The sequence below is a fragment of the Nelumbo nucifera genome, chromosome 5, assembly GCF_055504915.1.
Source record: "Nelumbo nucifera cultivar China Antique chromosome 5, China Antique-T2T, whole genome shotgun sequence".
NCBI lineage: Eukaryota > Viridiplantae > Streptophyta > Magnoliopsida > Proteales > Nelumbonaceae > Nelumbo > Nelumbo nucifera.
The window spans coordinates 83098633-83126078 of NC_142653.1; the positions used below are offsets into that span (position 1 = coordinate 83098633).

The following is a 27446-nucleotide window of genomic DNA, read 5'->3' on the forward strand; positions in this document are numbered from 1 at the left end:
AGGACTGCCTTGATTGCTTCCATCAAAATTCAATTTTACACAACCTTCCGGCAGTGGAGTCCATATTATAGAAATCCTTTCCTTCTTGAGAGAGCTATTAGCCACCTCTAGCCAGTTCCTTCTAAAGTCATCAAAGGAGAACAAATGGAGAAATTCTGAAGTTCTCAACCAATGAATTGCCCTTGTTAAGATACACTCTTTGATATCCAGGAGACTTTGTTCCTTTTCTTGAAAAATTCTTGAATTTCTTCCCTCCCAAATTGTCCAAAGTGCAGCTACTCTGATACATTTCCACATAATACTCCCTCTTTTTTCTGGGCCATACAAAGACCAACGGGTCGAAAAGCAGACTTACATCAGTGGGTAAATTCTACCTGCAACCAAATAAGGCAAAAATCCAATCCCAAATAGCAACACCAAAGGAGCAAGAAACTAGTAAGTGGAAGCAGTCCTCACCATTTGCTTTGCAAAGAATACACCAGCTAGGGGGCAAGCACATAAAAGGCTTCTTTTCTTGTAGGCAGTCTAGAGTATTAATTTTCCCATAAAACACTTCCCAACAAAACAAGATAATTTTGGGAGGAACAGGCTTAGCCCAAAGCAATTTTACGGGAAAAACCGACTAAGGGGAGGAAGAACAAGAACAAAGGGCTTTCAAAAAGGAGGCACAAGAAAAAGAGTCTTTTGGGTGGGGGGGACCAAATCCTCTTGTCTGATTGTAAAGGATCCAAACAAACATTATCAATAATCAAAAGAAGTTGAGAAACATCACAAGTTCATCATCACTCAAGCCCTAATGGAAACCAAAATCCCAATTTAAAGGCAAAGGCAAAAAGGGGGAGGGAAGGAAATTAGAGACAGTCTTATTCTTAAACAAGGAAATAGAGTATAGAGAAGGGAAAAGGTCTTTTAAGGATCTGGTTAGGAATTTTGAGAGGGTGTCAAATCTGAGTGTCAACTTTGGGAAGAGTTGTGTAGTCGGGGTTAACTTGGAGGAGAGTCAGGTGGAGGCTATAGCAAGAAGCTTAGGGTGTTCTATCTCGTCCTGGCCTATGACCTACTTGGGGCTTCCGTTAGGGGCAAACCCTAAGGAAAGTAGCTTTTGGTGTCCAGTGGTGGAGAGGTTTCAAAAGAAGTTGACTTCTTGGAGGAAAAACTATATTTCTTTGGAGGGAAGAATCACGTTGATAAGAGCCACATTAGCTAACCTACCAACTTATTTCCTATCTGTGTTTAGGAAACCACCTAGGGAAGCTAAGAAGCTAGAGAAGGTGATGAGAGATTTCCTCTGGGAGCCGGGAGAAAGTAAGAAGGATCACTTGATAAAATGGGAAGTGGTATGCCAGAATAAAGAGGAGGGGGGATTGGGGTTAGTGGATTTTATTAAAAAAAATAAAGCACTACTGGGGAAGTGGCTGTGGAGGTGGCCAGTGGAGAGAGAGAGGCTCTGGCATGAGGTGGTGGGTAGTATTCATGGTCGCTCATATAATGGGTGGGATGCTAGAGTATCACGGTGGGCAACTTTGGCAACACCTTGGAAAAGCTATTCATGGCATCATTCCTCAGTTTCTCAGTTTTGTCAGGTATGATGTTTGTAATGGTAACTCTATCCTTTTTTGGGAGGATACTTGGGTTGGAGAGGCTCCATTGAAGGACCTCTTCCCTTCTTTGTTCTCTATTTCAAGGTACAAAAAGGAGTTTGTGTCAAAGTTTTTCTCCTTTACGAATAATCCATTAACACCAAATTGGGATTTGGGGTTTCATAGAGGTCTAAGGGAAGAGGAAATTGTCCCTAACAAATCTGCTAAGCCTACTTGATACAGTGTGTTTGGACCCTTCTGAACCCAATAAACGGATCTGGACACCCAAGCCAAATGGATCCTTCTCTTGCGCTTCATTCTTTAAATACATTACTCAATCTAACCCCATTCAGCCTTTCTCTTTTAAGGAAATCTGGAGTAGGCTTGTTCCCCCTAAGGTTATGGCTTTTTGCTGGGAAGTGCATTATGGGAAAATAAACACCTTGGACATTCTACAAAAGAGAAGACCTTATCTTTATCTCTCACCTTCTTGGTGTATCCTTTGCAAGTCACATGGTGAGGACTGTAACCATCTACTAATTTCCTGTTCATTTACTACAGAGTTATGGGAGTGGCTCTTCTCATTGTTTGGGTGCAGGTTGGTTAGGCCAGCGGATGCAAGCTTGATCTTTATCCTGCTTTCTTCCCTTGGCAGCACAGAAGAGGAAGAATTATGTGGAGGTGTGCAAGAGCAGCACTGATCTGGTCCTTGTGGGAAGAAAGGAATACCAGAACCTTCCAAGAGAAGTAGAGAAACTTAGAAGAATGAAGACTGCATTCTAAATAAGGTGATCTTATGGCTAAAATCACTGGACCTATTCCATCAATTCTCATTTAATGATATTTGGAGGAATTGGCTAGCAGTGGCTAATTGTTCATCTAGAAAGACTAAAGTGAGTTTGACTTGGGAACCCCCTCCTGAAAGCTTTTTGAAGCTGAACTTCGATGGAAGTAGTCTTGGTAATCCAGGTCCGTCAGGGGTGGGAGGGGTACTGAGGAATGAGGCTGGAAATGTGGTTCTTATTTACTCGGGGCCCATAGGAGTTGGAAACTCTACTAAGGCGGAACTTGCAGCTGCTATCCAAGGAGTACAGATAGCTGTGCAGATAGGTGTGGAACATCTGATAATAGAAGGGGACTCCAAGGTGGTAGTGGGATGGCTACAAAACCCGGACTCTAGTGTGGTGTTTTAAGAATGAAATTAAAAAATTGAACTGCCTGACAAGGAGCTTATATTGGGCTCAATTGTAGATTGAATATGTTTCCTGTTTTCTATTTTCTGTTTTCTGTTTTCTTTTTGACTTTCTTCCTGCTGTTAGGAGAGGACGCAGCTCGTGCCTCTCCATGGGAAGCTTGTTATTGCATTAATTCTTTATTAATGAAACTTATCTCATTACTTATAAAAAAAAAAAAAATCCCACCCAGACACTGTTATGGTCCCGCGCGTAGGATCCCGTCACGGGTCGGTCCACGGTGCGAAAGCCCTGCTTTTCCTTGCGCCTTCCCTTGCAGGCAGACCCTATTGCGGCAATCGTGTGGGTGATTTGTCCAAGAGATCACCCGAACTCTCCTTACTCTCTTTCTTGACTGCGAAAACTGAATGCTTTATTTCAATTCGTAGCTCCTTAAATAGGAGATTACAGAAGAGAATTCCTTGTTGGATTCGGCTAGGCTAGGGTAATCCAACTCCAGCTAAAACTCCTAATTTCCTACTCAAACTAAAACTCATAACTCTTACTTAAGAAGATAAAATAAGATAAGGATAAGATAAGATAAGGGATAAGGGATAAGATAAGCTGGCGGCGAGTTGGCTTGACGTGTCCAGATAAGGGTGGGCCCACCCCTATGAGCTGTCGTGTGGGCCCCGATCTGCTGCTGCTGCCGGGTGCATGCGTGCGGCTCATGGTGCCGCTGCCGCGCAGTGCATGCGCGCGGCTCATGGTGTCGCTGCCGTGCGGTGCCGGGCGTGTGCGCGGTCCATGCTGTCGTGCAGTGCGTGCGGTGCTCGCTGCTGCCTGGCAGTGCGTGCTGCGCGCCATGGTGCCGCTACCGTGCGGTGTCGGGCGTGTGCGCGGTGCGTGCTGTCGTGCGTGCGTGCGGTGCGCGCTGCTGCCTGGTGGTGCATGCTGCGCGCTATCGGCGGTGTGTGCTGCTGTGCGGTGCTGCCAGGCGGTGCCTACGGCTGTGTGGCCTACTGTGCGTGCTGCTGCCTATGACTGCGCCGCAGTGCGCTGCCGTATGGTGTGACCATAACATTACACCCCTCCCGGACTACGAGCTTGTCCTCAAGCTCGTATTCCGGATACATGGCTTGGGACTCTGCGAATGGATCAAACGGCTGCACACTATTTCTCAGTCCACCAACAGTATGAACAACAGGGACTGCCCCGTATCTCAGTGCATAAAGCTGGATTATTTGATGCAGACCCCAACCACCCTCTTTAGTTTCCAGCTCCCAGGCGTAACCATGGCTTACAGTGACTACACGATCTGCTGCACTCAGTCCGGCCGCAAGGACATTGAAGTGTTCCCCACCTCCTGGGTCATATAGTTTGAAGTAGTTTTGTGGAAGATCCACATAACAAAAATCGTGTACTGGACCACGGCCCCGATGTGCTTTGTTGTGGATCACAGGAACGCACCGGGTATACTTACAGAAGAGAACCTCAAGAGCAGCCTTATAGAAGCGAACCATGCGTTTTAAAATATCCCCTCGGCCTCCCCCATATGTATTTTTCTCAATATTGCGGAACATAGGGTTGTTTATGAACACAAAATCCATGCCATCAATATAAGCTTGAGAGGAAGTTACCTCTATATCCTGCCCCTCCACCTTACATCTCTTGCGCACTCCTGTTTCTTGGATTTCTGCATAGTTACCATATTGTGGTGCCGCAACCATAACTCTATGTCCACGCCGAGCCAAGGCCTTCGGTAAAGCCCCAAAAACATCGCCAAGCCCACCTATCTTCGTCAAAGGAGCGCATTCTACAAGTTCTACTATAATGTTCGTGACACTGTCCCCGGCCAAAGGAGGAGACTTTACAGTTTCATCCTCCGTGCGCTGATCCTTGGAAATAACTGCGGCTGTAGGGGCAGCGATCTGTTGTTCGCTGGATGCCTCTGCCCAGCCCGGACGTCTTCCCTGACTTCACGAACCTCCATGCTGGTTTCTGCTAGCCTATGTTCTAGTTCGTTGACCTTGACTGATAGCTGCTCCATATCGCCCATGACGTTTGGCTCTGATACCAAATTGTTATGGTCCCGCACGTAGGATCCCGTCACGGGTCGGTCCACGGTGCGAAAGCCCTGCTTTTCCTTGCGCCTTCCCTTGCAGGCAAGCCCTATTGCGGCAATCGCATGGGTGATTTGTCCAAGAGATCACTCGAACTCTCCTAATGGGTGATTTGTCCAAGAGATCACCCGAACTCTCCTTACTCTCTTTCTTGACTGCGAAAACTGAATGCTTTATTTCAATTCGTAGCTCCTTAAATAGGAGATTACAGAAGAGAATTCCTTGTTGGATTCGGCTAGGCTAGGGTAATCCAACTCCAGCTAAAACTCCTAATTTCCTACTCAAACTAAAACTCATAACTCTTACTTAAGAAGATAAAATAAGATAAGGATAAGACAAGGGATAAGGGATAAGATAAGCTAGCGGCGAGTTGGCTTGATGTGTCCAGATAAGGGTGGGCCCACCCATATGAGCTGTCGTGTGGGCCCCGCTCTGCTGCTGCTGCTGGGTGCGTGCGCGCGGCTCATGGTGCCGCTGCCGTGCGGTGCCGGGCGTGCAACCGTGCGTGCGTGCGGTGCGCGCTGCTGCCTGGCGGTGCGTGCTGCGCGCTATCGGCGGTGCGTGCTGCTGTGCGGCGCTGCCAAGCGGTGCCTGCGGCTGTGCGGCCTGCTGTGCGTGCTGCTGCCTATGACTGCGCCACAGTGCACTGCCATATGGTGTGACCATAACAGACACCTTCCTGTTAGAGTCGGTTGTACAGGGTAGTACAGTCCTTTTATGTTTAGTTATATATGTACTGCTCAGCTGATGTGGCTCTCACTTAAGTGAGGGCACGATGGTAATCCTTGTATATCTTAGAAGAGTATAAATAAAAGAAGGGCCGACTAGAGGTTTTCAGATTTCTCTCTAATTCGGCTGTGACTTTTCTCCTTCTTTTTCTTCTCTTTCTCCTTCTCCTTCTCTCTCTCTTTTCCTTCTCTTTCTTCTGATCTGAACATATACGAACATCTAATCTGAGTTTTATCATGGTATCAGAGCCACGATAATCAGTTCAGATCAGTTGTCTCCTTTTCTCTCTGTTCTGCGCATTCCTCTCTAGGGTTTTGCAGAATTCTCATTGATATTTAGAGAGTTTTCCATAAAGGAAGAAAAGGACTGGTCGTTTTCTCCTTTTGGGGGTTTCCATGCCTCCAATGAGTGCAATCGCTGTGGTTTTGTGTGGTTGGTAGAAAACCCTCTACTCGCAATTCGAAGAGGGCTGGTTTTGTGATGGTGGCAGTGCAGACTTGGTACCCTCTACTCGACAGGTACGTATCTTCGAACTAAGTTGTGGTATGTAGCAAGTTTCTTTTATATGTTGCAGAACTGAAAATATTATTTGTGAGGTGTGTTGTGAGGGTTTCTAGTGCTGAAAGTAAACGGCAACAGTAGTGCTGTTGCTAAAAGTGATGAACAGTTGTGAATATTATTGCTGAAACAGTGGTGAATAGTTGTGAGTGTTGCTGCTAAAACCTGGTACTAGGAACCCTTGTGGTGTTCAGTCATTCGTGTGGAGTGTGGTGATTTATTAGGGCAGTAGAGTAACAGTTTAGTGGTACAACCTCCCACTGTTTTTTTGTGCAGTCATGGGAGACAGCAGTGAATACAAATCAAGTGCGATGGTGCCTTCTGATTATCTGAATGTGCAGATGACCTCTATAAAACTGAATGGTGAGAATTATGCCCCTTGGGCTAAGTCTGTTGAAGTTTTCCTGAAAGCCAAAAAGAAAGTGAAACATGTGAGGGAAGATAAACCCTTAATTGATTCTCCGGGATAATGATGAATGGGAGCAGAAGGATGCTCAAATTATGACTTGGCTATGGAACACACAGAGACTTCCACTATGTCAGATAGGTCTACATTTGCAGTTACGAGAGGGGGAGGTCGTGGTGGTAGAGGTCAGCATGGTCGTGGTAGTGGTGGTGGACCCATGTATGGTCGTGGTGGTGGTCGTGTTGGAGGACGAGACTCAGGGGGAGCCCGTGGTAGGGGATGTGGTAATACTCAGAGAAGGTGTACTCATTGTGGTATGGAGGGACATACTATCAACTTTTGCTACAATCTCCATGGCCCACCTTCAACTTGGGCGAATCATGTAGCTGTAAATGGTGGTAGCTCAAAACAAGAATCTCAAGTCACTGATCAGATCCCCACTACATCTACAGATACTTCCAGAAAGGAGATGGTGAGTGTTTCACGGGATGAGTATGAGCGGTCCATTCAGGGTACATCTCAACAGAACACAACTACCCTTGCACACACAAGTACAGCTTGTCTGGCATCCACATCTTCCCGTTGGATTATAGATTATGGAGCTTCCGATCATATGACTGGAACTCCATGTGTGTTTTCATCCATTTCTCCGTCCTCCACTTCCCAATCTGTTACTCTTGCCAATGTCTCTACATCAACCATATGTGGTGTTGGTAATGTTGACACTGACTCATTATCCCTCTCCTCAGTTTTATATGTTCCCAAGTTTCCCTTTAACCTGTTGTCTGTTGGTAGAGGGCATGAAACTGGAGGACTGTATTATCTTGATGGAGGTGGTTCGGCAATAGCTCTTCAGTCATCTCTCTCCCCTCATCAATGGCACTGCAGACTTGGTCATCCGTCTCTTAGAGTTCTTCAGTTACTTGTTCCGCCGTTGTGTCGTCTTTCTAATTTAAATTGTGAGTCGTATCAGTTTGGGAAACATCATCGTGTCTCCTTTAGTCCTAGAGTTGATAGTCGTACATCGAGTCCTTTTTCTTTAGTCCATTCGGACATCTGGGGTCCAAACAGAGTAGTGTCTTATAATGGTTACAAGTACTTTGTAATTTTTGTTGATGACTATTCAAGGATGACATGGCTTTACCTTATGAAAGAAAAGAGTGAATTGTTTTCTATCTTCCAGAAATTTTATGCTGAAATTCGCAATCAATTTGGTGTACATATTAAAATTCTTCGTTCTGATAATGGCCGCGAGTATTTTTCCACACACTTTCAAGAATATTTGGAACAACATGGCATTATCCATCAAACCTCATATACCTACACCCCTTAACAAAATGGGGTGGCTGAAAGAAAAAACCGTCACCTTTTGGAAACTACTCGGTCCCTCTTACATCAGATGAATGTCCCCAAACCCTTTTGGAGTGATGTTGTACTCGCATCTTGCTTTCTTATTAACCGCATGCCCATGTCTATCCTTGAAGTTCAATCCCCTTTCTCTGTTCTGTTTCCCACGTCTCCTTTTCCCCTTACTCCCAGAGTTTTTGGATGCGTGTGTTTCGTTCATAATCTTGGGCCTGGAATGGACAAGTTAGACGCTAGATCCACTAAGTGTGTCTTTCTTGGCTATTCCAAGACTCAAAAAAGGTATAAGTGTTATAACCCTCGTTCTCAGCGTTTTTTTGTGTGTTCCGATGTTACATTTTTTGAGTTTGTTCCTTTCTTCTCCAGGTCGGATACTTCTTCTCCTCTGTTGCCATCACCCCCTCTTCCAGTTCTTGTTGAGGATCCCGTTCCTCTTGTTCCGGTCATGACCCAATCTTCGCCTCCAGTGCGGCTACCTGAGAGAGGACCACCTATCCAGCAAGTGTATACACATCGTCAGGCACCGGCTCCTCCCTTAGCTTCGTCATCGTCGACAGATCCGGCAGTTGATCCCACCCCAGCCCCAACTCCAAGTTCTGACCTTGATCTTCCTATTGCTTTGCGGAAAGGTAAACGCAATTGCACTCTCCATCCCATTTCCAATTATGTTTTTGTATCTCACCTTTCGACTTCCCATCTACAGTTTGTTTCTATGTTATCCTCTGTCTCTATTCCCAATGATGTCCAGGAAGCCCTCAATTCTCCAGGGTGGCGCCAAGCAATGGAAGAAGAACTCTCAGCCCTAACTCGTACTCATACGTGGGACCTCACTACTCTTCCTCCTGGTAAGCATGTGGTCGGTTGTAAGTGGGTGTACACGGTTAAATACCTACCTAATGGAAGTGTTGAACGGTTGAAACTCGATTAGTTGCCAAAGGTTATTCACAGTAGTATGGTATTGATTACACGGACACCTTCTCTCCGGTTGCCAAAATTGGGTCATTTCGTGTTCTGATTTCTCTTGCTGCTATGTTTGATTGGCCCTTGTTTCAGCTTGACATCAAGAATGCCTTTTTACATGGTGATCTTCTTGAAGAGGTGTACATGGAGCAACCACAAGGGTTTATTGCTTAGGGGGAGGGTGAGAAGGTCTGTAGACTTAAGAAGGCTATTTATGGACTTAAACAATCTCACCGTGCATGGTTGGGAGATTTAGTGAAGTGGTGAAGAAGTTTAGAATGAAACAGTGTTAGGTTGACCATTCCATATTCAGCTACGAATCAAATGCTAGGAAGATTCTCTTGGTGATATATGTAGATGACATTGTTATCACAAGCAGTGACAGACTAGGAATTGACATGTTGAAGACTTACTTGCATGATCACTTCCAAACAAAGGATCTTGGCAAATTAAAATACTTCCTAGGGATAGAGGTTGCAAGTCCAAGAATGGTATTAATATGTGCCAGAGGAAATATGTTCTTGATTTGCTAGAGGAAACAGGGTTGTTGGGTGCCGGACCAGCTGAAACACCTATGGAACTGAATGCTAGATTGGTTAGTGATACAGGTGAGGAGTTTGAGGATCCGGGAAGGTACAGAAGGCTGGTGGGTAAGCTTAATTACCTAACCATCACTCGACCTGATATCTCATTTGCGGTCAGTGTAGTGAGTCAATTTATGCAGAATCCGAGAATCCCACACTAGGAGGCAGTACTAAGGATTGTGAGGTATTTGAAGGGTGCTCCAGGTCGTGGTTTGTTGTATAAGAGTGGAGGAAGTCTTGAGATAGAGGGATACACGGATGCTGATTGGGCTGGGTCATATCTGATAGAAGGTCCACTACAGGGTATTGCACTTTTCTTGGTGGGAACTTAGTGACGTGGAAGAGTAAGAAGCAGACAGTGGTAGCAAGAAGCAGTGCAGAGGCTGAATATAAGGCTATGGCTCACACAACATGCAAACTGGTGTGGTTGAAGCATCTACTAGAGAAGATGGGATACTCGATTGACACTCCTATGAAGCTATAATGTGATAACCAAGCTGCAGTTCATATCTCCTCTAATCCATTGTTTCACGAAAGGACGAAACACATAGAAGTGGATTGCCACTTTGTACGTGAGAAGGTGCTTAATGAGTGATAAGTACAGCATATGTGAACACAGGAAATCAATGGGCAGATCGGTTTACCAAAGGGTTGAATCGGGGAAGAGTGGACTACATATGTAACAAGCTGGGACTATATGACATATACTACCAGCTTGAGGGGGAGTGTTAGAGTCAGCTGTACAAGGGTAGTACAATCCTTTTATGTTTAGTTATATATGTACTGCTCAACTGATGTGGCTCTCACTTAAGTGAGGGCACAATGGTAATCCTTGTATATCTTAGAAGAGTATAAATAAAAGAAGGGCCGACTAGAGGTTTTCAGATTTTCTCTCTAGCTCGGCTATGACTTTTCTCCTTTTTCTTCTCTTTCTCCTTCTCCTTCTCTCTCTCTTTTCCTTCTCTTTCTTCTGATCTGAACATATACAAACATATAATCTAAGTTTTATCACTTCCCAAAAGAGAACAAAAATCCCTAAACAAACACCATTCCTGACAAAATTAAGAAATTGGGGAAGGATGCTATGAATCACTTTTCAAGGAGTTGTCAAAGTAGTTTGTCGAGAAACACTAGCATCCCAGCCATTATTTGAGGAACCTTGAAACACTTATCTAACAAAGTTGTATTCTTCATGACCAAATTTCCTAACAAAGTTGTATTCTTCATGACCAAATTTCCTATCCCCAATCCACCTTCTTCCTTACTTCTACACACTATGTCCCACCTTATTAAGTGATTCTTCTTCTCTTCCCCTGGCTCGCATAGGAAACTCTTCATTAGCTTCTCCAATTTCTTTGCCTCCCTAAAGGGGATTCTAAACACAGAGAGATAATAAACCGGCAAGTTAGCTAGAGTGGCTCTTAAGAACATTATTCTACCTCCTAGAGAGATATAGTTCTTTTTCCAAGTAGCTAATCTTTTTTCAAACCTCTCTAGGATTGGAGTCCAAAAACTGTTTTCCTTCAGGTTAGCACCTAAAGGGAGCCCAAGATAAGACAAAGGCCAAGAAGCCACTTGACAATTTAAGCACTCAGCAACGGACTCAATGACCCCCTCATCCAAATTTATTCCCACTACACAGCTCTTATCCAGGTCTATTTTTAGGTTAGAGACACTTTCGAAGTAACTTATCAAGCTCTTTAGATTCCTCACTCTCCGTAGGTCATCCCCTTCATTGAAAATGATGATGTCATCCGCATTGGCATGGGCCTCGTATTGAAGCATTGGTTATTGAGGGATAGAAACAAGGAAGCAATTCCAGCATGGTCAAGTTCAATTGGCACATATGTTCTCTAATTATTAGACTATTAGTTTCTATGAACTACCAAAGGATACATATCAAGGAAGATATGATGGATGGTGGATAGAACAAGGGTTTCTTGGATAATGGAAACTACATTACAATATTAGAGAAGGTAAAAACATGTTGTTCTTAGTGAGTTCTTAGTGAGTCCCTTGGTCCATTTTGTTCCTAGATATGGCTAATCACTGAACCAGACTGGGTACTCTGCTTAGCATATGCTCAAGTAAAACCCAAGTTCAGCCGAGGTCAACAAAGTACAATGAGCCTCAGGCTGGACTCAAGCTGAGGCCTACCCAAACATCAAAAAATTATGCATATATACATATGTACATAGATTATGATGTATGAATTGTCATCATCATCATTATCTAAGCCTAATTCCAACTATATGGAGTCGGCAACATGAATCCTGTTTACATATATTATGAATATTACATGCATGATTAACATATAATATAGGCATGATATATATAGGTAATGATATTTAAATCTTATGTATAAGTATATTTATGCATATAACATAAGAGAGGAGTCAATTGATGTCTACAATGATCGTCTCAAATATATAATAGTGGTATGTGTTGTTAGAAGTGTAGCTGAAGGGTGGGTTTTAGTTTTGGATTGGAGGAACGTTTAGGGTGTTATAGGTCTTTAAAGGGTAATTTGTGCTTCATGTCTGAGAACCAATATTTTATTTTGGTAAAATTTCAGTGGAGGTAGGGGAAGAGGAGATAGGAGTTCTGCCTAGTACTTTGTATAGTTTTTTCGGATCTTATTGAATGGAGGTGTATTGATAGGTTTGTGAGGTGGAGTGCTGTTAAATTGCTTTTGTCTTGGTGATGCCTTATCACCTGAGGTTTTATCTTGCTTCTATTTTTTTCTTTTCTGAAGGTTTTATTTACTATAAAAGAAGGCTGTATATAGGCAGAACTGGGCCATCAGGCTGGGCAAAAGTCAGCTAGATTCAACCTAAACTCAACTTTGGTGCCAAATTTAGGCCAAGACCCATCTCTAGTTTCTATTGAGTTGGCCAGTTAGGTTCAAATTCAAAAACTAAGGCCAACAATGTATCAAGAATGAATTCAACAGTTTACTTGAGAAAAATGCTATCAAGCTTCTTAAATTATAACAATACAACAAAAAAGATCAATCCAGCAAAGAAGATGTACCTTTGTGTACCTTCTAAACCCAATTCTTTTATCTTCTCAGAAAGTGGCATGACAGGCTCAGTTACAATGTAGATAGTAACCTTTGTAATAGAACCGTCAAAAGTCTCGGTCTCAGTGCTATGAAGAAATGATAAGATGTTTGGATGCCTAACCTGTGACATATCACAAAGAGCTTCTTAAGTAGAATAAGACAGAAGAAGACCAATTTAAGAAAACAATAAACATGAAGAGGTGATTGTAAAGCATACATTGAGAGAATCTGCTAAAAATTGCTACTACTAAAGACGATGTAAAGTCTAGGAAGTACCATCGCCTAGGTAACCAAACTAGGAACCAGCATGCTGGTTTAGCATTCACATGGAGCTGATTTTTGTAGATGCAACAATTCTGTAGAAGGTGCATAGGCTCATATTGATCATCTTGCAAAGAACATAGGGAAATTTCTCTTTCCGTTTTTTTTTCCTTTCTTATTGGGAGGGTTCAAATGTATCATGCATGCTAAAGAGCTTAAAACATCTGCTATTGAAATAAGAGAGTGATTACAAGGCAATGTTTATTCAACAGTGGACAGGCCATTCACTCATGAATATCATGATTCCTTTGTATACTAAATAAAAATTGTATTAAAAATGCAAAAAAAATGCTGCCCTTTTGTTTTTAATGAATTACTTTGCCTTACAATTTTCAAAAATATGCAAAAAAAACATCTATATAGGACACATTGGGGTGATCATTTCAGCCCGTCCCGGCCTGGCCCGGCCCGGAAATTCCGGGCTTAGGCCTGGGTTTTGTGTTCAGGCCCGCAAATTTTAGGGCCGGGCTTGGGCTTAATACTTCAAGCCCGGCCCGGCCCGGCCCGCATATATTTAAGCTTACACATTTTGTATATAATGTATACATATGTATACATGTTATTTTACATTATATTATATATTTTATATATAAATATTATAACATGACATGTATAATTTATATTATATGCAATATTTTATATTATATAGTATATAAAATAAAAATTTATATGCATGTTATGTCATTTAATATAAAATATTATAGATATATAATGTTTTATATATGAAAGACATTGGCCTGGAATCAGGCCCGGAACCCCGGGCCAGGCCGAGCCCGGGCCTAAGCTTTAGCCCTTATCATAAGTGCAAAGCCCGGCCTGGCCCATGATCACCCCTGTGGCAACACAAGCACAAAAGAACCCAGCAGGGAGACAACAAAAAATAAGCAATTCAATATCAGTCCACCTGCTTTTGACATACAGTAAGCATAACTAAACCCCCAAGCAGCTGAGAATCCCTCTAAGAAAACCATCTAAGCTCTAAAATAACAATTGGGATAATATACTCCTCAAACTAACATGCAAAGTTCATCATTCGAACTCAAACCACCTTCCCTCCCCTACCACTTACGCCCCTATCCCTACTACTCAAAGATCCTTTTACACCTCTACCAACCTTAGAATTAGACTTCAAGTTTCCTTCTCACTCTTTTTACACCCCATACCCATTATATCCCTGGGTTGTGCCAAGTCATAACTCACAACTATGAGTATCATACATATCCTCATTAATCTCATCCACCACTACTCTAACAAGCTGTCATCACTCATCAGTCAGCATGTTCTAGGATAAGGCCAAACAATGGGCCTCTCTCTCTCTTTCTTCCAATAGTATAAAACTAGCCTCAAAAATTAGTCTCCTCCCAGATGCCCAATTTTTCCAACTTGGAATTCATGGTGAGCAATCACAACAATAGGGACAGAACCAATGTTGTAAGACTAGGACTGGACTAAAAACTAGAATGCTCACTGGGTCACGGCATTCAACCCATGAAAACCATCATTTAACCAGGACGCAGAAAGATCACCAGGTCACCAGGCCAGCTGTTCAACCATCTATTGGTCCAAGTCTTACAACACTGGACAGAAGTCACAGAACAGTTCACTCAATGAACATCATCCATCAAAACTCCTGCCTCCCTCCTTCCCCATTCCCTGAGCTCTTCCAGCCTTTTACCTCCTACCACATCTTCCACCTCTAGCTAGCTTCTTCGCCAAACTAGGAAAAGTCCAGTACTTACAACTCAATGCACCCAAAGCATCATCTCTAATCCCCACCTCCAGTCTGGCTATAAGTGCATTCTCAACAACAATCAATGGAAGTAGCTGGTCTTCTAATGTTGTGTTAGCCTCAACCAACATGGTAACTGCACCTCCCTACTCCACAACAATAATACCAGTAGTGACCATTTTTTGATCAACCATAATACCAGTAGTGACCAGTAGTGACCATAATACCTGTAGTGACCATCTCTATCCATAAAACCAAAGAGGACAAAAAAAACCCAGAAAAGATGCTGACGCTATGAGCAGTCAACAACAGTATCTAGCTGATGCAGCAGTGCAAAAATTTACCCTCATCAACTTACCTCTCCACTTATAGAATCTCAGCACATCCACCTTCAAGATGCCCTTCCAAGAATTCCAAGAGCCCTTATTGTCTTCAAACACCTTTTTTCTAATGCCTTTGATGGCTTCCAAACAATCCCAAACAAAAAATACCATGATGCAGTTTCTAACAGCTCCTAGAATGTGTGAGAGTAGGCCATTAGTTCATCATGAAACCAACCAATCAAGGTTGAAGCCAGGGTTGCAACATGGGCCAGGTTAGATTGAACACAACCCAAAAAGTTCTGGTTGATGTTCAGGCTAGGGTTGAAATGTATGAACCCGACTTAACTTCAACTTGGGTTAGAGTTCAGGCCTTCGCCAACCCAAACCCACCTTAACTTCATATTTGTATGTATAAATATTATATTAACATTTATTTATGTATATACACATGTATGCATGTGGCATATATGTATATGTGAAACTACGCATCATCAATAATTTTAAGTATAAAGGAAAATTTTCCCACAAGCATGATAACTATGTCCCTTACATATGATAATGCAAAAACCAATGTTCATAGAACCGGACCGGGCATAAAACGGAGAAGGGAGAGGTTCACGGGTCAGAGGTTCAATCGGGGTCGAACCATGATGACATGGAATATATGTATATATATTATGGGTTATATAAATGCTATATATAATATATTTTACAAGTTTTAATATATTTAAATATGGTGGATGGATGGCAAATTTCTTAATTTTCAAAGCAAATGACCATTGTTCAAGTCTCATAATTTACATTTTCCTTAAAAAATGTGTAATAAAGTAATGCATACAATAAAGAGCCATTAAATAGCACAAGTAAAGATCTGGACTAGTGCTAATTAAGTAACATATGAAAATAATAGGTTATGGGTTCAAGTCTTCTCAAACTCATTTTAACATTTCAAGTATTTAATGGCCCAGGCAGTTTCATGAAGTTGGCACTAGTTCACCAGTTTTCTGGTCAAACCGATCGGTCAACGGTTTTCACCGGATTTTTAGTAAATACAGTTATTGCAGTGTGACCAAACCGGTCAAAGTACCAATCACGATTCAACCAGTCTGACCGGCCTGTCCGGTTTTCTAAACACTGGATAAAACTGAATGTACCTTAATCCTTGAGTCCATAAGATAAGAACATTTGGCAAAAGGAAGTAGAGAACTTGGGCCAAACTGAAATCTTCAGGTTGGGTTAGGGACTTAGGGTTAGGGTTAAGGGTTCCACAGCTCGGGTTGGGTTAGGGTTGACCTCAACACAACCTAACCCAGCCCAACTTGTACCCCCGGTTGAAGTAAAACGAGTCCCTAAGCTCCAGAAGTAAGAAGTAAATAAGAAATGAGAAAGGGATAGAATCAACTTCTATGATGTAAAAATGCTACAGGTAGTATGTCCTTATGGTATAGACTACACGATTGTATTATATATTGACAAGTTGGAAACAATTCTGAAATAGTATCAGAATGTGGTAGGCTAGGGTGTTAGGTAAGGGGACCCACGTTCACCTTTCCTTTCTACCTTATTATCTGATGTTTTCAGTAGAAACATCAGTAAGGCTGATAGGGAAGATTTTATAAGGGGTTGGAGGATAGGTAGAAGTCGGATCCTAGTCACCCTTCTTCAGTTTGCAAATGACTTGATGATCTTCTGTGATGGGGGGGAGGCTAGTGAGAAGGTAGCAAATTCAAAAGAGTTGATTAGAGGCAAATAGGGAGTCTTGTTTTGGGCTCAGCTGTAATGCTTGTTCTTTCTCTCTAGTTCCCTTGTAATCAGCTGAGAGAGGCTGCAACTTGCACCTCTTCAAGGGCTGTTATATGAGTTCAAAATTCTCTCTCTTTTTTTTTTTTTTTTTTGATGAATCGTGAAGAATTTTATTAGGATGAAAATAAAGTAAACTGACAAGTTGATACAATCCAGAGTTCTCCCAGAAAGCGTGAGTTGCTGCCTTCCAAAACAAAGAAAATCAAAATAAAATTACAATTGAGCCCAGAACAAGTGATCCCTGTTCACCCCTTGCTTAGCTAGTACGTCTGCCAGTCCATTTGCTGACATCCTCTCCCACTGAACTCTCACTGTGAGATTAGAAGTAAGCCACTTAAATCTCCTTATCTCTCCCCTAAAAGACCAAGCTACTGTCTCTGGTTATTTTAGCCACCTAGTTACCACATTAGAGTCACCTTCAATGATCAATCTCCCAAAGTTAACTCTTTAGCAATTTAGGCACCCTGTATAGCAGCTTGCATCTCTGCACTAACAGCATCCCCCACCCCATTTGGGCCGGAGTATAAGGCAACAATCTGTCCCTCTTCATTCCTAAACACACCCCCAATACCAGAAGGTCCAGGATTGCCAAGGCTGCTGCTGTTAAAGTTGAGCTTTATGAAGCTTTCTTCTGGGGGTTTCCAGCCTACTACAGGTTTGTCCTTAGCTAAATACTACAAGTTCAAAGTTCTCTATTATCTATTGAAGTAATAAAATTTTCTTTATTCATAAAAAAATAGTATCAGAATGTGGTAAAAATTAGTATGCACAACAACCTCAAAAAGTTAATCAAACATACAGAGAATTAATGCATGTGATATCTGGAAAATGGCAAGAATGACTACAGAAGATGCAATGAAAATTAACCCTTACAACAATTCAAATACTGCATAAAATATCTACTACTCAGTAAACAAGAACAGCGTAATATCTAAACAAACATTCAACATCAAACCAAGGTAACTGATATTCTATTTATAGGTCAAATTTTCAGTATCTATTATTTAGCAAAAAAGTCAGTATCAACTATATGTTGACTTCAAATATTATACCGTGCGGAGGCGTTTGACACCATTGCGACCAGCAGCTAAGTGCCCATCTTGGGCATTACTTCCTGAGAGAGAGAATATAGAAACCAAAGACCCATCATCCTGAAAAAACATAGCAATAAGCAGAAAATAAACAACTGGTAAATTAAAAAAAAAAAAAAAAGAAAATTAACATAGGTTGTCCAGCTCAGGCTTTTTATTAACTGCACCCTAGCATACCACATATACTATGGAACCCATATTCCTAGCTACTTCAGCATATAGATACAATAATTCTAAAAGCAACAAAGAACAGAGTTAGATAAAAAAAAAAAAAAAATCTAAAATGTGAAATAAAGTAGTTAGGGTGGCGAGGCAAACCTAGCAACTTGACAACTATATATCACCGTATGGAACCTAGGAATCACTCTATGACACCTGGGCCCCAAAAGGTACATGTAACAGTACTTAATTTTGCTTTCAATATCAACCAAGCAAATACAGTACAATTAATGTTAAAGTTAGTTTTGGGAAAGGACTTCCCTGGTTTAGATGCAATGGCCAGGATCGCAAGCCTTTTAAGACCCACTCCAGAAGGAAGAGGGGCAATTAATGAACTTTGAAATGACATGATAATTGGTTCTTTTTTTTATATCTGTAACATGATCAAAAAGACTTGTTATTAAAGAAATCTTGAACCCATGCACCCAAATGTGATTGTGATTCAAATGCAGAGGCCAAAGGAAAAGCTTAAAGCTGACAGGATATGATCAGGCAATTGTAGCAACAAAAACAAAAACAGGAGCATCAACCTCATGACTGAATCCTGGGCTCAGGAATCCTCCCAAGTATCTGGTCTTTCAACGCCATCCCTATCTAGTAGATCAGCAGTGTCATTGGCTGATCTAGGAATCCACCTAAACAAGCAGTTCATCCGAGATTACAATGCCTTAACCTCTCTAAGAACTTGCCTGAGCATCAGACATGTTTTTTTGGTTAATATTCCAGACCAGTTTTCCACTTTTACTCAGTCCTTCTACCCTCCAGCCCCTTACAAAATCCTCTACTGACACTGGGCAACACTATGCACTTTGGTGAATGGAACTTTGATGAACTTCTTCCCAACCTTAGGTGGGATTAGACAAGGAGATCCCCTATCTCCTATTCTTTTCACTCTGATTGTTGAAGTCCTCGGAATGCTTATTGCTAGGGCAGACTCACATAAGTTGTTGAGGGGCTAGAAGGTTGGTTGTGGCAGTGTTCCAATTACACATTTGCAATTTGCAGATGATACTTTTTTTTTGTGGAGGAAATAGAAACTGGGTTAGGAATCTCAATTCTCAAGTTGACAGTACAACTTTTTGAGCTGATTTCCAATCTCAAGGTGAACTTTGACAAAAGCTGTATTGTGGGTATTAATATGGAAGAGGGGAAATGCTGGAGTATGCAAATATTTTGGGATGTGAGGTGTCACAATGGCCGCTGAAGTATTTAGGACTTCCTTTGGGGGACAATTCAAAAAAGAGCAGCATACTTTGAACCAGCCTACTAAACAGTATTTCTTCTCCTCTTTCCAACCTCTCCATATAAAATCCCTCATTTTCTTTTCAATGAGAACTGTCATTCCCGTAAGTATTAGGTACATTGAGAGAAGATGTATGGGAAGGGAAGACAACACACTTTTCACCAAAGTATTCTTGCCTCCATAGGAGAGATACTTGGCTTTCTAAGAAGCCAGCCTTTTATCAATTCTTTCTACAATTGGCTCCCAATTTGTTTTGGAATTACACCTTTGCACCCGAAGGCATTCCCAGGTATTTCAAGGGTAGCATTCCCACTCTACACCTCCACACTTCTGTCCATTGGACAAGCTCCTGCACCTTCCCCACAGCCACCAGCTCATTTTTATGCATATTCACTTGCAACCCTGATACAACTTCAAACCATCTAAGCACAGCCACTAGATATTACAGTTGCTCCTGAGATGCATCACGGAATAAGATATATCATCAGCACATTGCAATAAAGCTACATCCATCCTCCCATTTCCCACTGCAAATACTTCTATGAAATCTTCTGTATTAGCCATTTTCACCATTCTGCTTGAAGCTTCCATTACACATATGAATATGAAAGGGAATAGTGGATCCCCTTGTCTTATTCCTCTCAAAATCTTGAAGCTCCCACAGGCTGTTCCATTCACCAGTATTGAGAAAGAGGGGGTAGTAACACACACCTTCATCTAATTCCTCCATCTAGAACCAAAGATCATCTTTCTAAAGCACATAGCCCAAGAAGCTCCAGTTCATGTGATCATACACCTTTTCCAAATCCACCTTACATGGTAAACCAGCCCTTCCATTTCTCAGTATTAAGTCAATTAGTTCTATACCCAGAACCAGCCCAATTAATTTTAGGATTCAGGACCTGTAATGCAGAACCAGACCCTATTTAATAGGGTCAGTTTGGTCAGTTCTGCCTCCACCCAACCCATTAATAGCCCTACCATTCCCATCTCCAGCCCATTCTTATCGACCGCCAATCTTCCCAAGCTGTTTGCACAACTAGGTATCCCAGCTGAACAAGCAGTTCGGGTTGGTAGATAATGCCAAAACTTCTCAAATTTGATCACAAAGGTCATTCCACCTTTGATAGCATCCAACTAATTACCACTTGACAATCTCCTTCAACAACCAAGCCACTTCACTCCTTTTCCTTTGCAAATCTAAGTCCATAAAGAACAGCTTAGAGTTCAGCACTTAAATAATTCCCAACCCCTTGCCAGACTTGAATAGTTAAACAATATACCATTGCAGTGCTCTCTAAAAGCTCTCCCCAAGGGCCCCAACCCAGATTGGCCTGGATTCCCTAGAGAATTGCCATCAAAATTTAATTAAATCTGCCCTTGGTCAGGTGTTATCCATGCCATGGAGCTGGCCACACTCTGAGCATAAAAGGTGGCCAACATATGCCATCCTCTTAGGAGTTGACCGTGGTTCCTTTAAACTCTTTTTTTTTTGCCTTTATCAAATGTGCCACCCTTTTGTTATGGATAACTTGAAAGTTTATTGAAAGTGAATAAAAGATAGGGTATTAAGGAAGTACCTTGCACCCCAATTACTGAAATGACCCATGCCCCCCTACAATCCAATTTTTTTTTTTAAAAAAAAAAGGGTAACGATTTTGTTCTGCATTTACCATCCCCCAATTAATGATATGTGCCACCCTTGTTAGACAAAGGTCTATTATATTTTCTGCACTTTGTCTTCTGTTTTCAAGAATTCTTGAATGTCTTTCACCCTAAACACTCCATAGCATCACCGCTCTTATATAATGTCATAAAGCCTTCCCCCTTTTTGTGTGTGTGAGATTATAGTGACTTGTAGACAACTCTAGCTTCTCCAAAAGGGTTGGCCATGCAACACCCAACAGATTGCAAAGTAGCTCTGCCTTGATGGTAAAAGGACACTAGAGAAAGAAGTGGTTTGCACTCTCTCCAATCCTTAGACAAAGGAGGCACACATGAGGTGATATGCACCAATTTATCCTTTTTCTTTGATGCACATTTCCCATGTTGATAATTTTCGAAGGTGGCTATAATAGCTGGGAAAGGGGGTATAGATAGGGGGATCATTAGGGACATGAAGAAAGAAAAACAAGAATTAACCCAGAATAATGGGGATCCAAACTCTTCAGTCATCACCTTGGGGATTAAGAAAAATAGGGCTAAGTACATTTAAAAGAGTAAGGACCACCATACCTTCACGATCTCTGGGTCCTCTCCTAAAGCCCATATCCCATGAGATGCCTAAATCATAAAGGAATGTTAATAAGGACGCAAGTATATTTTAACACACGGTTATGGACTGTGGAGTACAAGTCTAGGGAAATGAGTGGATAAGGGGTTCATTACCCACCCAAGACTCCTTCCATATCTGGTCTTGTTTCCTAGAGAAACTGAAGACAATATTTCCAAGGGCCAGGGTTTTCAATGGAACATCGATCGATTTGGCATTGTAAGTTCTAAATAATCCCTTTATCTAATCAAAAGATTTAAAACTTTCACCACAGACATATAATGCCAGAAGATAAATGAAATGAGCTCAGGACGCATTGGGTATATCAGATACCGTAGAGAGGATAAAAGTTGTCAAGGCAAGCAGCCATCTAGGAAATTGATCTTACCTTTATTTAGTTAGCTGCTTAAAATCCTCCTATGTTCACCTCAGTTCATCTCAAGCGTAATTGAATAGTAAATACGATCCAAATATACAAATCCAGACACCTTGGCAAACTCTAGATTTTAAACTAGAACTCCAAGCCATGGCTAATGAATCATAATTATTTAAACTCTGAATATCAATAGCTTCACATCTGACCACCTCTCACATGCTAAAGTTCTTTTGTTTTATTTTATTTATTTATTTGGGGGGAGGGGGGCGCAGTAACTCATATGTTTTGTGATCTCTTTGTCTGCGCAAATTTCTTGCCCAAGAATTTTCTCCCTGCTCCCTTAAACCCCAGAAACTCGACGACATCGAATCAAGTTAAACATGTTAGTCATAAAGTGATCTCAGGTAAGTGTTCCTACCATTAATTAACTTATCAGGCAAAGGAAGAAGATTGAAGAGATAGACATTGAGATCGAAGATCCAGTTCAACTCTTTAATCAAGAGATGAAAAACAATTCGAGAAGGTCCGCAGCTTACCTTAGAAGTACCACGATAGTGAGTCCATGAACCCCAAGCAGAAGAATATGGCTCTCCGATGTTGTACGGTAGATCCTTTATCCCCGCCCCAGATCCAGCAACCACGCCCTTCAAGAATTTGAACATTTTCACGAACAAGCAGACGATCTCTCAGAGAGAGAGGGAGGGAGGGGGAGAGAGAGATGCTTGTTCGATCTGTTACCGAGTGGTGCAAGCCTGGAAGGCAGGGCCAATATGGGGAGAAAAATAAATGATTGGGCTCAATTTGGGTATTTTGCGAGGTAAACGATTAAAGTGACTCTCGAGGATTAGGGATGCAAACGGATCAATCGGACCGGATTCGAATCTCTCGAGGTTATTCGAATCCTATCGGATCTTATTTGATCCAACTTGTTTTTTTTTTTAAATAAATTATTAAAAGAAAAATAAAATATACCAATTTAAATAAAAAACAAAAATACAAGTATTTTTTAATTATTTTAATCATATATATACATACTTTTTATAAAAAATAAATAATATATCAAATTTACAAAAATACAATATAAATAATGTATATATATATATATATATAAAACACATCGGATCGGATAGGGGTGATCTGAATCCAATATGATCCAACCATGGGTGAATTCGACCGAATAGGATCGAATCAGATCTAGAGGTGTAAAATGGGTCATGTTGGGTCATCTTGGGCCATGTCGCCCTCCCTATGGATAATTTGGGGGGTCGGCCTGGCATAGCCCATGGCCCAAGCCTGTGTAGGCCCGTGTCGTGCCATGGCCTGGGTTGGGCCTTGGGTGTGGGCTGAAGTGGGCTAGACTACTTTTTTACATTTTTGGTTTTTTTTATTTATTTGCCAAGTAAAACTAAAATATTTTACTTTCCTTTGAGAACTATTTGAAAAAATAAGAAATCTAACAAAAAACGAAAAAAAAAATATTTAACCAAATAAAAAGTCAAAGAGACAAAGACTCCAAGTGAATATCAAATTGGAAGAAAAATAGGAATTATATTTCATTTAAATTTGAATGATACAAAGCATACAATGGTTGGATGAATGAAACATGAAAATTGGGAAATGAAATAAATTAATAAAATATAAAAAACAATATAGTTACAAATTGAAAATAAAAAAATTATGTTATTAAAAATATCAAATAAATTAAATAAAACTAAAACAAAATTTACGATAATTTAAAAAATAAAATGCTATACAACTATTGAGTATACAAAAAATATTGACTTCATCATTTTCACATATTGCTCTTGACTTTAATCATTTGCTTTAGGTGAAGCATCAGACACTGTTTTCAAAACCGGACCGGACCGGACGGTTGGCCCGAAAAAATTGGGAATCGGTCTCTGTTTTCATCCAAAACCACTTTTTCCCCTAAAACCGTTGATTTTGGTCAGCAAACCGTTGAATCGGTCGGTTAACCGTTCGAACGGTTTTGACCATTTTCCTTTTTTTTTGTCAGAACGGGCCAACCGTTCGGGTCAAATGGTCAGACCGCTCAAACCGGTAACTAGACCCCTGACCAGTTCGGTCACCGATTCATTTTTAAAAACCATGGCATCAGGTGTAGTGTTATGCCCTCCTTTGTCTTGTAATCTATTTTCAACATCTAGCCAATCTTTAAAGAAGATGCACATCTCTAGACTTTCATCATTCATATAACTATTCTTGTCATCCAACACCTTAATACCTGCACTAAAATAAGACTCCGATGGAACTGTAGACATTGGAGGGTGATGGAGGATGACTTGACCCGACCCCTCGAGACAATGACACTTGGACCTAACTCAACACGAGCGACAGCTCAGCACCGCAGCCCGACTACAACTAAGTAACGAGCCTACAGGACAACTCGCTATGTCATACCTCGCTATAGGGGGAGCTCACTACAACGCGAGCTCGAGGTTCCCCCGAGCTACTGAAAGGGAATACTCCAAGACAAGTCTATCCCAGCTCGCGAGCTAGGATAACCAGCTCACTCCCACTTAGGCAGAAAAACTGCCCCAAAGACAACCTAGAGAAGGGTCACCTCGAAGTACCCACGGGAGCTCGCTACGAAGTCGCTCGCGACAAGATAGCTCGCTACGCGACAGGATAGCTCGCGACTAAGCGACGCGATGCTTTCAGGAAGCTTCTATCTGACAAGACCGTACCCATCAGACTGCGCCACGTCTCCTGACTGACGGCGCAGTCCCTGCCCATTCGACAGACTGTACCCATGTCTCTCGACAGATGGTGGCGTGCCTGTCCTCCCAGGACGTGTCACCCATCCCATTGGGTAGTACCCTGCAACGGTCACCTGCGCAGCCCTGGCAGGCAACGGCTGCGATAGAAGCCCAGTGGCGGTTACGCCCGATTTGACAAGAACGCCTATATAAGAGCTCCCTAGTTAAAGGGAAAGCTCTCCCTCGAACATCAGAAATCTCATCTAAAAACTTACTTGCTCTCGAGCTAATCTCGAGAACTTAGTGATCCAGCGCGACCTACACTCTTAGCCTCTTTACACTCTTTGCTTTCTCCCCCAGCGTTCTAACTTAAGCTTCGGAGTATTCCCGCCAAGCAAATCCCCCGGGAACCCTTCATCTTCTTCCTCTCAGGTGTCGTCCGTTGCCAGCTAGGAGCTAGTCAGCAGCTAGCTAGGAGTGTCCGGATCGTGCCGCATCATTTGGCGTCGTCTGTGGGAAACGCTTCTAAAAGCCTTCCTCTAAGCTTTTACAATTTCTTTTTCCAAAAACTCAGCATTCATGGCTTCTTTCAGTAACGTCAGACGTGGTGCCAGCCAGAACGCTTTTGGGGAGCAGCCCCAGCTTCCTACTGTCTGTATTGGACAGTTCACCGTCCCCCTCTCAGTGGACGGAGTCCCCAGTTTGAACGTGCCTCTTACGGTGGCACTCGCGGTCGCTCCACTCCCTTCCACAGTTGAAGCAACCTTTGTTGAACCCTCGATTGTATCCCCAACGGCCAACCCGAACCAGTTGGAGGACTTAATGCAATGCATACGAGCCATGCAGGCTCAAATGCAACAATTTCAACAATTCCAACTCTACCAACAACAAGTGTTGCACTAGGTTTCCCAATACCAGTATTAGCAGCAGCTTCCTTCTTTGCCTCAGGCCCAGCCGTCGCTTCCCCCTCGGCATCCTGCCACGAAGCAGACCAAGCCCTCCCACCGGAGTGAACGACCTCGCTGGGGAGAGGCCTCCCAGGCCTAGGATCCCGCCAAGATCCAAGCCTCTTACCATAACCAGAAGGATAGGCCAGCCACGCCAGACTCACAGCCTACGGGCAGGTCAGGGGCCTCCCAGCCAACCAAGCCCGTATCACCCTGGCCTTCGCGATTTGAGTTCCTGCTCTCAGAGAATCCGTTTGAGGTTCTGGCCGAAGATTGTAGGCAGGGCCCTTCGGTCCAGAGCCGCCACCAGCAGTCTGAGCCCATCGAGCTTGGTGACACTGAAGCATCAAGCACCAACGCTGAGCCAGCAAAGCAGCAGCGAAGACGTCGGCGAGCTCGCTGAACTGCTACCCGAGTCTCTCCCGAGCTCAAAGGAAAAGAGGTGGTATGCTCAGGTGAAGTGAAAGCTACCCTCTCCTCTCAGTTTCTTCCCCATTATCTCCAGAACTCCTTGTTGTCCCCATGCCAAGGGACTTCAAGCTCCCTCCACTGGACAAGTATGACGGATCCTTCGATCCAAATGATCACGTGGACGCCTTCCAATCCCAGATGCACCTGGCAAGAGCCAGTGAATCTTGCATGTAAGTGGCCTTTTCCACCACCTTTAAAGGGGTAGCCCGCACATGGTACCGTAACCTCGCGCCTGATTCGATAAGAAGCTGGGCGCAGTTCGTGCAAGTTTTCACCTCCCACTTCGTCACCAGCAAAAGGTGCCCGAGAACTTAGGAAAACCGGCATAGTTCAAAAGGAAGGGGAGTCCATTCAGAGTTACATCAAGTGGTTCAACGACGCTTGTTTACAGATACCCGACCTGGATCCCGCAGTTCGTCTCACCGTAGCCAAGTGAGGTATCACCCACAAAGAGTTCAAGTGGCACGTAGTTGTCAATCAACCCAAGACCGTGACCGAGTTCCTCAAGCTCGCAAACCGGTTCATAGGGACAAAGGAGGAAATCAACCAGAAGGGCAAGCAGGCCCCAGAAAAAAGAAAGAGGGAGCCAAAGCCCTCGTCTCAAGGTGACAGCAGGAAGAAGAATGACAGCTCGGGGGACAAGGCCAGTCCATCCCTTCCAAGCTCCAGCAGCAGAAAGGGACTACACGCCCCTCAACACAAAGTGGGCCGAGATCCTCATGGCGATCAAGGATGCTCCGTACGTGAAGTGGCCACCTCGGCTGAAGGCCGACCCTAACGCGAGGAATAAAAATTTGTATTGTAGCTTTCATAAAGATCACGGTAGCCCGCACATGGTACCGTAACCTCGCGCCTGGTTCGATAAGAAGTTGGGCGCAGTTTGTGCAAGTTTTCACCTCCCACTTATAATATATAAATAATATATAATATACATATATTATTTATAATATAATATTTGATATTTATTTTAAACTTTTTATTATATATTTATTTATAATATATATCATAAAAATCAAAAATCAAAAAGTTGATGAACCAATCCAGTAGTTAACCAAATTGATCAATTGATTAACCGATCAACTTTGATCCAATTTTAGTTACCCAATTTTCAAAAACCGATACTACCGATTCGATTTGGGAAATAGGCCCATAATCTGTCTAATTGAACCATGAGCGCTCCTATTGCATTAACTTAAGACGACTCCAATGGTGATCGATAAAGTAGTGAACCCACGAGATAATGGGTTTCAAAACACACCACACCACTTCTACATGTTCTGTTATGCTGTGATGTGGTTTAAAACCCACCTTCTCATGGTGTGGACTACATAGCCTAGAATATTAAGCACACTATTATCTTGTGGTCACAACTGGTGTCCCTCTCCCTATC

The 27446-nt window shown here is 42.5% G+C and overlaps 1 protein-coding gene across 2 annotated transcripts in view; it reads right to left on the reverse strand.

Annotated features, from left to right (window-relative positions):
• LOC104593757 (uncharacterized) overlaps positions 1 to 22820 on the reverse strand; it is a 107258-nt gene extending 84438 nt beyond the window's left edge. For both annotated transcript variants that reach the window (XM_010253745.3, XM_010253744.3), the window contains exons 1-3: positions 22455 to 22820; positions 17770 to 17868; positions 12511 to 12662 (exon numbers count right to left, since the gene is read on the reverse strand). In XM_010253745.3, the coding sequence (XP_010252047.1) occupies positions 12511 to 12662; positions 17770 to 17868; positions 22455 to 22580 (377 nt within the window). In that variant the 5' untranslated portion in view covers positions 22581 to 22820. The remainder of the gene's footprint in view (positions 1 to 12510; positions 12663 to 17769; positions 17869 to 22454) is intronic.
• Between the last annotated feature and the right edge of the window lie 4626 nt (positions 22821 to 27446).